At 35.3% G+C, this 12,800-nt stretch overlaps 1 protein-coding gene across 1 annotated transcript in view; it reads right to left on the reverse strand.

The window, feature by feature from the left end:
- Positions 1-952: 952 nt before the first annotated feature.
- The window catches only part of ATR (ATR serine/threonine kinase), a 42,503-nt gene continuing 30,655 nt past the window's right edge, over positions 953-12,800 (reverse strand). Inside the window, exons 34-47 of the mRNA XM_009325094.1 lie at positions 12,462-12,621; positions 11,734-11,913; positions 10,186-10,328; positions 9,673-9,770; positions 8,316-8,548; positions 7,407-7,541; positions 6,599-6,799; positions 6,142-6,285; positions 5,256-5,406; positions 4,214-4,370; positions 3,938-4,091; positions 2,845-2,996; positions 2,501-2,606; positions 953-1,126 (exon numbers count right to left, since the gene is read on the reverse strand). Coding sequence (XP_009323369.1) covers positions 953-1,126; positions 2,501-2,606; positions 2,845-2,996; positions 3,938-4,091; positions 4,214-4,370; positions 5,256-5,406; positions 6,142-6,285; positions 6,599-6,799; positions 7,407-7,541; positions 8,316-8,548; positions 9,673-9,770; positions 10,186-10,328; positions 11,734-11,913; positions 12,462-12,621 — 2,188 coding nt within the window. The remainder of the gene's footprint in view (positions 1,127-2,500; positions 2,607-2,844; positions 2,997-3,937; positions 4,092-4,213; positions 4,371-5,255; positions 5,407-6,141; positions 6,286-6,598; positions 6,800-7,406; positions 7,542-8,315; positions 8,549-9,672; positions 9,771-10,185; positions 10,329-11,733; positions 11,914-12,461; positions 12,622-12,800) is intronic.

Consider the following 12,800-nt stretch of genomic DNA (forward strand, 5'->3'; position numbering starts at 1 on the left):
CCTCCAGTTTGGATGCCCAGAGAAGCAAGCAATACTGTAAATTAGTATATGCCTTCTGAACACATTTAGTGTCCATGTCAAAACACTTCTTCTGAAACGGAGTCTGAAAAACACTCGCTGTAGCCACGCTTTTTACAAGGGAGGGAAGAGAGGGCCTGTCCAGAACTCTCGGGAGCCTGAACGTATGTTCCAGTCACAGATCCTATACCCTGCCTGCTGCACTGGTGTCACAGCCATGCTGCCAGGGTCCTCTAACTCACAGCTTTGTGTAATTGCCTTCACAAGGGTTTCTTAGCACAGCAGGCGAGGGCTCAGGAAACCGTTTCAGAACATGGTAACACTTTACCAGTTTCTTCACGGTAAGATTTAAGATCCCAAATGCTCTTCTAGACTTAGCCAGGACATATGGAAGAAAGTCAAAGGAAACCAAAATTCAAGGTGTACTGCTGAAGGGAAATACTCATTATTTTTAGAAAGCCTTTCTGAACTATGAGTAGAAAAAGTTGAAAGAACCACTTTACATCGTATCAGTATAAAACTTTATGTCAGATTTTCTAATCTACAAGTAAGCTGAATGAGAAAAAAACCTTACAAAAACATACAGTACTTTACAGAGCGCATTCTTTCAACACTGCGAAAATTTTTCAGATAATCAGAGAGGTATGTACATAAGAAACTTGCAGAGGCTTGCAGAGTCTAATTTTTAAGCAGTTCCTATGTACTGGCTTCTGTGTTTATACAAAACAAGTTGTAACACCTTGCACATCTGCAAGTGTATTCATAACATACTTGCAAGTGTATATTTTACATAGATTTCGGATTGATCATAAGACTGTTCTGCTGCTTACAGTCAAAAATCAACAGAAGTGACCAGTTATCGCTGATTAATACCTTCTCAAGAATATTATAGCTACATCACTTGTGAATGGTACCGTTCCAAAGTGAACAAATTTCACATATACGGAGCCCAGCCCATATACATCTGGCAGAGCAGGTTGTCATCACTTGCTTCTTGAATAAGGTAATGAACATGGCCTTCAATAGATAAGGGTAATCCTTTTATTCTGTTCCTAGTCTTAATGACACCTTGCAGCCGTTGATCTATATCAAGGACATGGGTTTTGGCCTGGAAACAAAGAAAAAGGAAAAAAGATGAATATTGCTACTATCCATGAACTTCCACTTCTTAAAATAAGTGCTTGAAATCTGTATACTAATTTAATACAAACCCCAGATGTCTACACCAGTTACCTGGAAAATAAAGGATACCCACTTTTAAAAATAATTCTTTAAAATGGATAGACTATTGGTCAAGTTACGACTTTTGCCTTACATTTTTACCAGTAAAATTTACCAAAGAAGACTGAGAAAGCTATGCAAATGTATTTGAAAATGTTAGAATGCTTTATTTCATACAATTACTTTCAAATAAATGCAAAATTTCCCCAGCCTTTTTCTTGGAGTTCTGGGTAAAATTAAAGAAGATACCTAGTCTGGAAAATTTAGGCCAAAATTATGAAAATGAAGAAATCTAGTAACAGGTTGTGATGAGCAACTCAAAATGAGCTGTTTTGAGGCCCACTCGAATAGCTCGGTCATACCAATTATACTCACACATTTTCTTTTAAAGCTCAAGTGTAACATTGCACCTATCCAAAAAAACCAGTTAACCATATACAACTATGTGGGTGGTCCTGTAACTAAAGGAAAGGTTATGCAGACACAGCCTGGTTAGTAAGTATTTGAAGACCAGGAGACTTTCTGTGCCTAAATAGCCCAGTTAAGGTCTTTGTTGTAATATAGCTTCAGTGCTGTAGTTTGTCCTTATCTTAGTTGCTGTATTTATCAGTGCTCCCTAAGTTTTATCTGCTTACACATACTTATTTTCACTCAATATTCCTTTCAAAGCAAAAAGGAGACAAAGCAGAATTTTTGTAAAGGGGAACTAGAATAAATATTATAAGTTGTGCAAGCTATATTTTGGATGAACAATATAGTATTTACCAGCAGCTACAAAAGAAACAGTACGTAGGAAATCCTAATTTTAACCAAGTATTCCTTGACATGTAACAAGGCATGTATTTATTCAATAATAAACATCCACTCATGAAAAGCACAAAAACATGCATGGAAAGGACTCCAAATGTTACCACCGCTGTATGTCTGGAGGACTGTGCAACAGTCAGAGTGAGGGGAAGCAGGAGCTTCACCTATCCTATTGCTCCTGTTGATGTTGTCCTTGATTTAGTAACACTAATAAGAGAATCGCAGGCTCTATTTTGTTTGGTTCTTTAGTAGATAAATTACATTTTCTATCAATAAAAATAGTCTCTTTATGGATAAAAATTATGAACACAGAGACAATCAAGAAGAAATAACCACAGGAATTTTTAAATGAAAGAAAAAACAAGTTAAGGTTTCAATTAGAAAATACGAGACTTGCAACCATAGTGGACATTTGACATTTGAATACCTTATGCTATGCTTGTTTTCAACTAACCTTTTCGTTGACAACTTCTCCAGTTTCGTTCACCTGTGCTTTTGTATTCCCTTTAACAGGTTTACTCCATTCCACAAGAGGATCATGGAGAAAAGTCTTTAAGACACTAGATAAATTAAAAATAAAAGGACAAGATACATATAATACATTTAATTTTCAAAACAAGAACACTGACAGGAGTCTAAAGTTAGCGCTGAATATTTATATTGTTTTATATTTCAATGCATGTCATAGCAAGATCGAGCTGCATGACAGACATATGCTGAAACTGCAGCAGCTACTGTTTCAGATGTTTAGACTACAGACAGCTTTTTCAGAGTTTGTAGCAAAACCAGTTGCCGTACCTCATTAGAGGCTCCCTTTGATCACGCATAAGCCTCATGGTGACTTCACAAGCTCTTCGGAAGAGACCCTCTGTTCCCATTGGACCCATTCCATTAACCATGTTGTGAGTGAGACGAAAAGGAACGATTTCCGGAACTTCAAAAGTTTCTCCCTTTACATTGATAAAGGAAAAAAAAAAAAAAAAAAAAAAAGAAGAGTATGCCCTAAGCGTTTTAAGCATTATTAAAGTAAAGGGTAACATTTGCATCATTTTTAGTTTTTTTCCCCATCTTTGTCAGTGGCGGTTTCCCAGCTGACAAGAGATGTTTGCTTCGATCACAGTCCTTCTCAGCTGTTAAAGGGAAATTACAGTGAATAAAGGACACCAATGTCCAAACAACCTCTTTTTCCCTGTTCTATTACACTAATACAGGATATAAAATTTTGTACTAAATATATATTGCTGCTCTGTAGTTTCATGCAAAATGTTAACTTTTCTTTTATAATATGCAAGTTAGCTTAAAAAAATTTTTTTAATTAAGGGTTATGTAGGACAATTTAGGCTTACTAAAAAGAAAGCAGGAAAACTAAACTCACAACATCTCTTCCTCACTTATCTGAATTAAAAAGGGCACATATTCCACACCAAAAGCATCTTTCAACAGAAACACCAAAACTCCAAATCCCACTCTGGCCACAATTTCTGCTGTTTATTTTTACAGAACCATTGGAATTTTTGTGCTGAATTTGTGTGAGAAAAAACAAAGAAACTCTTCACAGCAGCAGAATTCTGAATGTAGTAATTACAGCTTTGTTTGGAGGGTGGTAGTGGAGAGAGGAGAGTCACAAAATACAAACACTCTACAAGTTGGGCTATTTCAGTGTATCCACATCAGCTCATCTGATACTGGCTAAATCAAAAAGCTGGCTTTCATTAATGCAGTATACAGAACAATCACATAACTCTTTACATATCCCAGACTGTTTGGTATAAATAAGAAACAAAGTGAGAGAGAGAACACAACAGATATGTTAAAGTAAAAAAAGTGGAAAAAGCCAAAACAGTAGAAATTTATAAAATAAAGAGCAAGTTCAGCAAGTGGCATTTCTCACCTTATTGAAAAGGCAGTTGAAATCCACATGCACACATTCACCAGTCAACGAATCAAACAGGATGTTTTCACCATGACGGTCTCCTAGGCCAAGTATGTAACCCACCATTGACATCACTGCAACAGAACGACAATAGGCTGACCTACTATTGTACCTGCAGAAATAAGAGTCAGATATGTCCAAGTCACTTCCTTGGGTTATCTGTCTTTATTCAGTAGTATCATTAATGTTGAGTGAAATACACAAAGTAGAGCTAGCCCAATCCCAGTCACTCACCATGAAGTAGGATCAGGAAATGTTCTAAGAAACCATTCATGAAAGAGAGGAGGATGACGAGGCAGAAGGACTTCTTTGAACATTTTCAGCTTTTCAGACAAAGGTGCTGACTTCGGAAGCATATGCTGACGCAATTCTTTTCCAGTCATATAGATACCTGTAATAGACCTTCTCAATTAGGCAAAAGAAATCCCCAAATGTAAAGCCTTATAGGTACTAAAATATGGTATTTTAGAGAAGATAAACATCTCCATAAAGCTGAAATAAATGAGCAAATGGAAAATAACCCACAGAACATGGTGGTGGTGGGGTACTGGAAAGTAAATTAAAAAATCATGTTAACTGAAAGAGAAGACCTGGCAAACAAGCCACCAGAGTTTTACCGATTGCCATGGGGTGGAGTGGGGGGAAAAACACATACACAAAAAAACCCACCCTCACAAAGCCTTTCATTATATTCAGCTGAGATGTTTGGAGCTCCAAACTCCCAGATGTCTGCATACAGCCAGATAATGTGTGAAATCTTCCCCCAAAATTTTACTGCGCTGACCAGAAAGTTGCTTTGTTAACAAGAAATTCAAAAGAAATCTGATCTTTTCCCTGGAAAGTTGCTGTACCCTCAACCTTGATAATTATAAATTATCTTAATTATCTCACACAAATGTAACAGAAATGAAAAACAACAGATCAAATCTGAAGAAAAAGTCCAGTCTTTTCTATTATTCAGCAATGCACATACATTCCCATGCTGCTGGCACTGCTGCTGAAATGATTTACATCATTGTATAAAAGAACGTATTAAGATGATTGTGTTATCAGTTCTTGTAAGGAACTCGTTTATTGCAAGCACCAATTCCCTTCCATTTAAGAGCAAAAGTCTACCACACAAATGAATAATAATATATTGCAGATAGTTTAAAATACATGTGACTGCATCTTCCTAGAATTTAGTCTGATCCTTGCTGTTTGTCTCATTTACGAATAAAGATACAAGTCCTTTAAAAAAAAATAAAAACCACTGTAATCTAATATATTTCTTTACCTTTCTCCTTATAAAGTTTTATCAGGATATTTCTTAAACCAGCAGTATTGTTCACCCATTCAATTATGCCACATTCATCGTTTAATGGAATAACTGCGTATGTTCGAATATGGAGTTCTCGCCTACGTGACTCCGCATCTTTTCTTAAGCACTATTCACAAAACAAAAATGAGATTAACAGATAGGCTCAAAATGTATCAATAACATTAACCATTCTATCTATATCTATTTTCCAATCACACGATCTAGAATTTAAAATTCTAAGCTTCACTGCCTGCAGTAGGTCAAATGCAAGCAAAGGGCTCATCTGTTCTCCGAAGTAAATTAAAGAAGAGAATTTTGCAATAAAATAGTCAAACTGCATAACTTGTACATGACTTAAATCCCTGAAAAGCAGTATTTGAAATAAATGTTTTAGTGTTTCAGAGATGCTAGCATTTGCTTTAACCTCATGGAAAACATGGTACCTTAACCTTAAGCATATTGCTGAGAAGCAAAATATAATTAAAATAAGAAGTATGGCAACACTTCTAGTATGAAAAGATGAATTTACCTATTTCTCATTAAAAATATTAGAAAATACTGAATAAGAAATATGAAGCATGACAGCAGAAAGTTTGCAGTTAGTTATTTACTGTAAATAACCTTTCCTATATATTTTTGCTGGAATAAGCAATTATTTTGGCAAAATGTTACTGTTTTCACAAGTCTGTAAGAAGTTATACATTATCGATTGCTACTGATTTCCACTGAAACAAGATATTTTGCAACAGTTTACTTTTCTTCCAATAGCTTTATCTCAAGGTAAGTTGTTTTTTTGTTAGATAGTTCAGCATTTTGTTCTGGTCAAGAAGTATAATGCACCTGATTGTCTAACTCATCAAACCTTATTAATAAGGGAGTTGAATTCCATGAGCCGACAGTCTTTTCTTAGATCATCTTTTGGCTTACACATCATAATGTAAGATTTCCCATCTGAACCTTTTAAGGTGATCTTTTTTGGCTTTTGAAGTGAGGCAAGAATTTCCACCTAAAGAAAAAATTAAATTCTTTATTAACATCTGTATTAGATCATACAAAATAAAGTGTCTAACTGTAATAAACCACTGCAACCGATCACGTTAGCACTTCCATGGTGCCACATCCTACTAACCTCAGGCCAAAACTTTATCTAAGTACCGAGAGGCCGTATCTGTCTCAGGCTGTTACGACAGAAGCCACTCAGTTTTCACGAAAGTAATTATGAAGTTTCCTACTCAACTTCTCCATTTCTAGGGAACTAAGATTTGCAGCTACATTTGTTTAACGGGAAGTTTAAAACGAGGTGCCAACCGGAGGCTTACCGTATCATCAAAGCCTGCAATGTAGGCCCAGCATCCAGGAAAAGGGTCATGGTTAGCATGCGTACCAGGAATTGAAGGAAGAGTTGGTATCATTACAGATTGTAAGGGAATGAGAATTTCACTAAATGTGTGCTCTTCTACTAATCTCTTAAGTGTTTTGAAATGAATATTCATGCTTAATGTTGAGCTGTTTCCATCAACCTTGAAGAAAAAAAAAAGTTGTTCCAAAGTTAACAATAAACACTGAAAATATTACTGCTATTTCACATTAACTAATGAATAGAATAATAAATGCTTATGGTAGTAAGAAAAACGGCAAATTACATTTAAAAGGAAATGGGAGTGGTCAAAAGTAAATACATCTGGCCTTTATGGCACGTGTATTTTTCACTCTGAATGTAAATACAGAATAATGAAAGAATTTATTTAGTTTTACCTTTATTATCAAGTTCATTTGTTCATGAAAACACAACCAGTCTATTTTTATAGTAAAACTCTGTGAAAGTTCCTGGGCAAGAATCATACATGAAAGCACAAAACAATGTAAAGCCCATGCACTGTGAAACGTACTATTATGTACTGAAATATTTTGTACTGAAATATTTTGCAATGTGCTCAATTTAGAGCTATTTTCTACTTTTTTTGAATATTTTTATTAAGTTAAAAAAAAAATCTTTTGCAAGTTAATGTAGTTTCTGTTAAATTGCAGTAACGTAATGAATTGGCTAATGAAAGTTATCAGAAGCTTTTGTATAACGTTTTTGAATAATCCCATTACATGCATTAATTTGTTTATTTTTGTAAGTACCGGTTTGTTGCACAGTTCTAATAGCTTATCTGTAAGGCGTGTTGCATCTCCAATAAATTTTCCTAAAGATTCCTTCATGTGAATAGCTTTGTTTAGAATTTCCTTACATCTATTGACACGCGTAGGGTAAGAGGACTGAAAAAAGAGGAAAGTTAAAATTTATTAAACAACAGTCAAATCAATTAAAGAATCCTAAAAAAAAGAAAACCCCACGGTAATTAATATATTCTTTTCTCTACTTATTGCTTGTCATATTTAATAGCTGGAGAAGGATGCTCTCCAGCTGAACAAGTACTAAAGCTGTACGGTTGTTGGGGGTGTGGGTGGGAGGGTGGGTTATTACTTTCTGAAACCATTCTTGGGAGTCCCACAACATAAAGGCCAATACTCAAGAACATGCCAGTGTATCCTGAATGTTATTTCACCGGCCTTAAAGAAATAGTATGCACCATGCTTTCCAATTTGCTTTGGAATGACCTTACTACCAGGTAAGTATTGGGACTAAGTGGTGTATCTCTCTCATTTTAATCAAGGCACGGAGTTAATTATTTGATTCTAAAACTGGAAGTACTATTACAATTACTAAAACCAACAAAATCTGTTGTCCATAACTACCCAATTCATCAGCTATTTGTTATTCAGTTTCCTTTCCTAGTACCTCATACAAGTCAGGATGCATGTTAGCATTCTGATTTGGAACACTTAAACTGTAATATCCGAACTTTAGACTGCAATAAAATCTTCTGCAGTGACAGCATTGATACCCTGTTCCACAACACTGTATCACAGCAACTGAAACTCTCAATTCCTTCTTATCATCTTAAAGTAAAATAGGTTATATTCACATTTCTCTCTGATGAAAACAGTTTTACAAACTTAATAAAGGTGTAGCTATACTTATCAAGGTACCTTGGACACAGCAGTCATCATCCACATTGCTTGCTGTGGATAGGCTAAAAACACTTTGGCAACAATCACCATCAGAACTGCGAAGACTTCATCATGAGAATGGCAGATTCGGGAGATTAACTGAGAAAAAGCTGTCAGAAACTGGTAAGGCGCCAGGTGATTCGTGTGCTCTGTAATCACCTTGTTTATTTTAGCTAAATCATTTTTCATTTGAACACGTTCTGAACGACTAGCTGAAAAAACACAAGAGGACAGGATTATGTTCCTTTTTTCTCCCATCAGAAATGTAAAATCATTTAAATCAAAAACATATTTTGTTGGTAATTTTCATAAGCCAAAAAAACTCAAGGAAAAGTAAAAGCTTCTACCGTAATGTTCTTTTTAACATAGCATACAATGACTTAATACACACGCTATTTAACTAACCAGAATAATGGGAAATAAACAAGCACAGACAACAGGAACATGGAACAGACAACAGCAGAAAAGCTCTCCTTACACTCTTAAAATAAAACATCTATTACTCCTCTAAAGTGATGCAATGGCATAGAGCAAAACCAAAACCACCCATGTATTTCCCCGGTAAAAGGATTCTAATGTTCTTTAGTGGAGAGGAAATGAAGAAAGTCTTTACAAGGGATGAAATTAGCACATCTGCTGCTATCTCCACCGCTGCACCGGAGGACCCAGCACGAGTAGCACATCACCGACAGAGAAAGCAGCATCTGATGTGCCTGCAGCCAAGTTCAGTTGACCTAAGCGTATAGAACCAGGTCAAGATCAAGGAGCCACCACTGTCTGCTTCACTCCAGACCTGCAGGCGACGTCTGCAATTGCCATTTGTCCAAAAATCTCCCACCCAAAAATGCATCTATGGTAGTAGTTTCACGTGCCTCGATGCTGCCCTCAGGATTTTTTTCTTCCCCCCCATTTAAAGTTCCGTAAAATTCCTTCAACAACTGGAACCAAGACAAATTGGAAAAAAGCCCCAAAGCCTAACACTTTACTGTAGCAAGTGTATACAAAACCACTACTCATTACTCATGAGGCAACTTAGAAGAGGTGACAGGTGACACACAAGGATTTTCCCTAAATCTGTTTATCAGCTTAAGTTACCTGAAGAACAATGCTACCTCATTATATATTTTTAAAAAGTTCTGGAGGGTTTAATTAAAATTATTAATACCCTCCTGCATTTTAACATCCTGCAATTTAAAAGAATAATAGTACTTTCTTGTTTCCGTATAATCTCAGGCAATAAGTCTAAACAAAGAACTGTAAATATACTTCACTGCTCTTTCAATTATATATTCAAAAGTATGACACAGGAAGTATGTACTGGGAAAAAATGTTCTACCTTTATCACATTCATATGCTTTTGCTCCAAAGTCCAGCCATAAAGACAGCATTCTTGGCATTGACTGATAGATGAATTGGTTTCCATACTGTAGAGACCTGTGATTACATGTTTAAATCACAGCATGTTAATGATATATATTAGAAGCATTAAAAACTTCACATCCTTAATTGTTTCACATTCCATTCTGGACTGTAGAAATTTATGTTCAGCATTTTAATGCGTCTGCAACAACTAAAAGCTTACTAATATACAAAGGTTTTGTTTTTATTAATCAAAACTGCAGATGAAATAATTAACTGTCTTACACAAGGCAGACAACAATTGCTTAGTCAGAAGGCAAAAGTAAAATTAATTAGGTATGAAACCAAACAGAAGCATGCAGTATTTTGTTTTACAATACTGCATAAAAATTTGAGTCTGAATTGTTGAAAGACAACATACTCCTATAAAATGTTTTTTTCTATAGTCATCCTTCTATAGAAACTAAGCGAAGTTTCCCTAGGGTCTAACCTCCCAAAATGATGAACTATGTATCTAATCAGATCTCCTTGTTTTTCCATCTTGTTGTCAGTTACCATTGGCATTAATTTATCGTAATATTTAGCAAGATAAAAATGTCCATCTTCCCATTCTGGCAAGAAAATCGTAACATCCTGCAACAAAATCAAAAAGAGATAATTACTTTTGAGAGGACGCTAAATTTAAAATAAAAAAAACACAAAACAATAATAATAATAAAAAAAATTCTCAAGAAACAAGAATCTTGTATTAGTTACGTTTGCGCAAAGTACATGCAAAAAAGTATTAACTGTAACTTTGTAACTCCAAATTGTTATTTTGCCCCAAGATAAATGCCTGTACAAAGCAGAAGTCTGTTCTTAAAATACTTTTTGGATTTGGAGACAGCAAGATAATTTAAGACAGGATGATATACGATTCCTCAACTAGGAAAGGCTACAGTTTTATTAAAAATATTATAATCAAGTTCCTGATCCTGATAAACTCAATATTGGGTTTCTTTTAGGTTTTTGAAAAGTGAAACAGCAGGATGATTTTCACATTTCTGTTTTCCTTCTGAAAGCACGATGTTTAAAAGAAAAACAAAAAATTGTGACTTAGAAAAGAAATAACTTAGCAAGTGGCACATTCATTCTCTAATAACACTATCTTGTTTCCAGTGCCAATATTTAGGCAGTAGAGAATTCTAAGCATTAGTATTTTAATATAATCCATCAAAATTTCATTAGTTTCCATTATTGCAACCTTCATTTGATTTGATACATCCATTAGATTTTTCTCTAAATGACTGTTACAGAAGTATTTTAATTAGTAAGACAGCAATAAGTATTAACAGTATCAAATGCCAAAACTTGGATAGGAAACATACTTTTTTTAAGGAAGCATAAAGATCTGCATCTACTACTGGTTTAGTAGGCAGTATTAATCAATGCCAAAACAGTATTTCACTGGCGTAGCAAGATGAAGCAGTGTAGTGCTGTGTTGTTGAAGAAAAACATACCATTTGCCTCTTTTCCTGGTTCTTCAGAGATTGGAAGCATATTTAAAGCACAATTATAAGTCACTACCAGAGAGAGAAGTAACACTGAAGGGTAGCGCAATGTGTCATCAAGTTATCGCACTGTCTGTTTAGAGTAGCCCACATTTTAGTGAGGAATTCTAATTTGTACTTGCATAAGAAAAAAGCCATGCTCCTGTAATTTGGTTTTTATTTTAAAAGAGTTCTATTAGGTATTCTTAGCTCCCACTGTTGGGAACTGTGGACTTCCCTGTATTGACGTGTTATATTAAAGCTAATTCAGATAGTTAAATCTTTACGAGAAGAACTACTTCCCTCCTACACATTGATACACCATTTAATCCCATTGATGTTATCCTTGGTTGACATCGTCAGGACCATAACGATAGCTTACTTAAGGGATATATTATTATTATTATTATTATTGACATCATTAGGAGCATAACGATAGCTTACTTAAGGGATATATTATTATTATTATTCAAAACTACTGTCTTGTTAACACTAGTATATCAAATTACCTTATACTTTTTCATAACTGCATTGCTTTCAAAGTTAGCAGTTTCTTCCATAAATCTGCCCACTAGCAGCATTGCCCGACCACGGATGAGCTGATTTTTGGTATTACACGGTGCTTTATTTTCAGGGAAACATAACTCAACCCCCTTCTGGAGAACAATGAGTGCTTGATGAACTTCACCCTAAGTGAAAGAGGAAAACATTTTGTATACTTCAAATAAGAGAGATGCAAAACTTCCATCTCACAGTTGTTATTAAGGCAAAGCTATGTCCCAGAGTGTGTTCTAGATCATTCTGGCTGTGGTAACTGAATATTACTGACTTCAAATGCTTCTTATATACCCTTGTTAACTCAGCATTGTTGTGCCTTTAGGTTTACCACAATAACTGCTCCCATGTTTGCTGCCTACCTCTATTAGTTAAAAGGATACAAATTAAGGAAAGGTCTACTATTAAGATAATTTAAATCTGCCAGGGCTGCTTTGACAGAGGCAGGTAATCCACCAGTTTTATACATAGCTGCCAGAAAAGTCAATGGATACAGAAAAGGGCTGACTAGCAGCTGGAGGTAAAAACTTCCCATGGCTCAACTGCAATCAGAATGTGTTGATAGTCCCAGCTGACCTATTTTGTTTTACGTACACTGATTGTGTGCCTTTTTTTCTTGAAAAAAACCTAAAGATTATTTTCTTGCATGTAAGAAAGTAAGTTCCATTTTTATGTTCTTTACCTTGGACCAGAGCCACTTTGCTCTTTCTATATAAAGTTCTGAGAGCGTAGATTCCCCAGCATTCAGAAGAGCATTATATGCAGTCTGGTGATGACCAGCTTTTCTCGCAACTCTAGCACTCTGGAGCCAACACTGACCAACAAGCTCACTGTAATCCTGGCTGCAGAGATATTTTTACAGAAAATGAAAAATTTCAGTCATGAATGCTGCTTTACAATCTGAAGTAAGTATCACAATGTGTTGAAACACAAACAAAATTTCTTAATAAGCTATATACTACATAGATGTATTACAAATAATTTTAAATGATTGCTGTTTCACCTTTTTTCCATTTAGGTC

This window comes from Pygoscelis adeliae, unplaced genomic scaffold (assembly GCF_000699105.1).
Source record: "Pygoscelis adeliae isolate BGI_AS28 unplaced genomic scaffold, ASM69910v1 Scaffold155, whole genome shotgun sequence".
Classification (NCBI taxonomy): Eukaryota; Metazoa; Chordata; class Aves; order Sphenisciformes; family Spheniscidae; genus Pygoscelis; species Pygoscelis adeliae.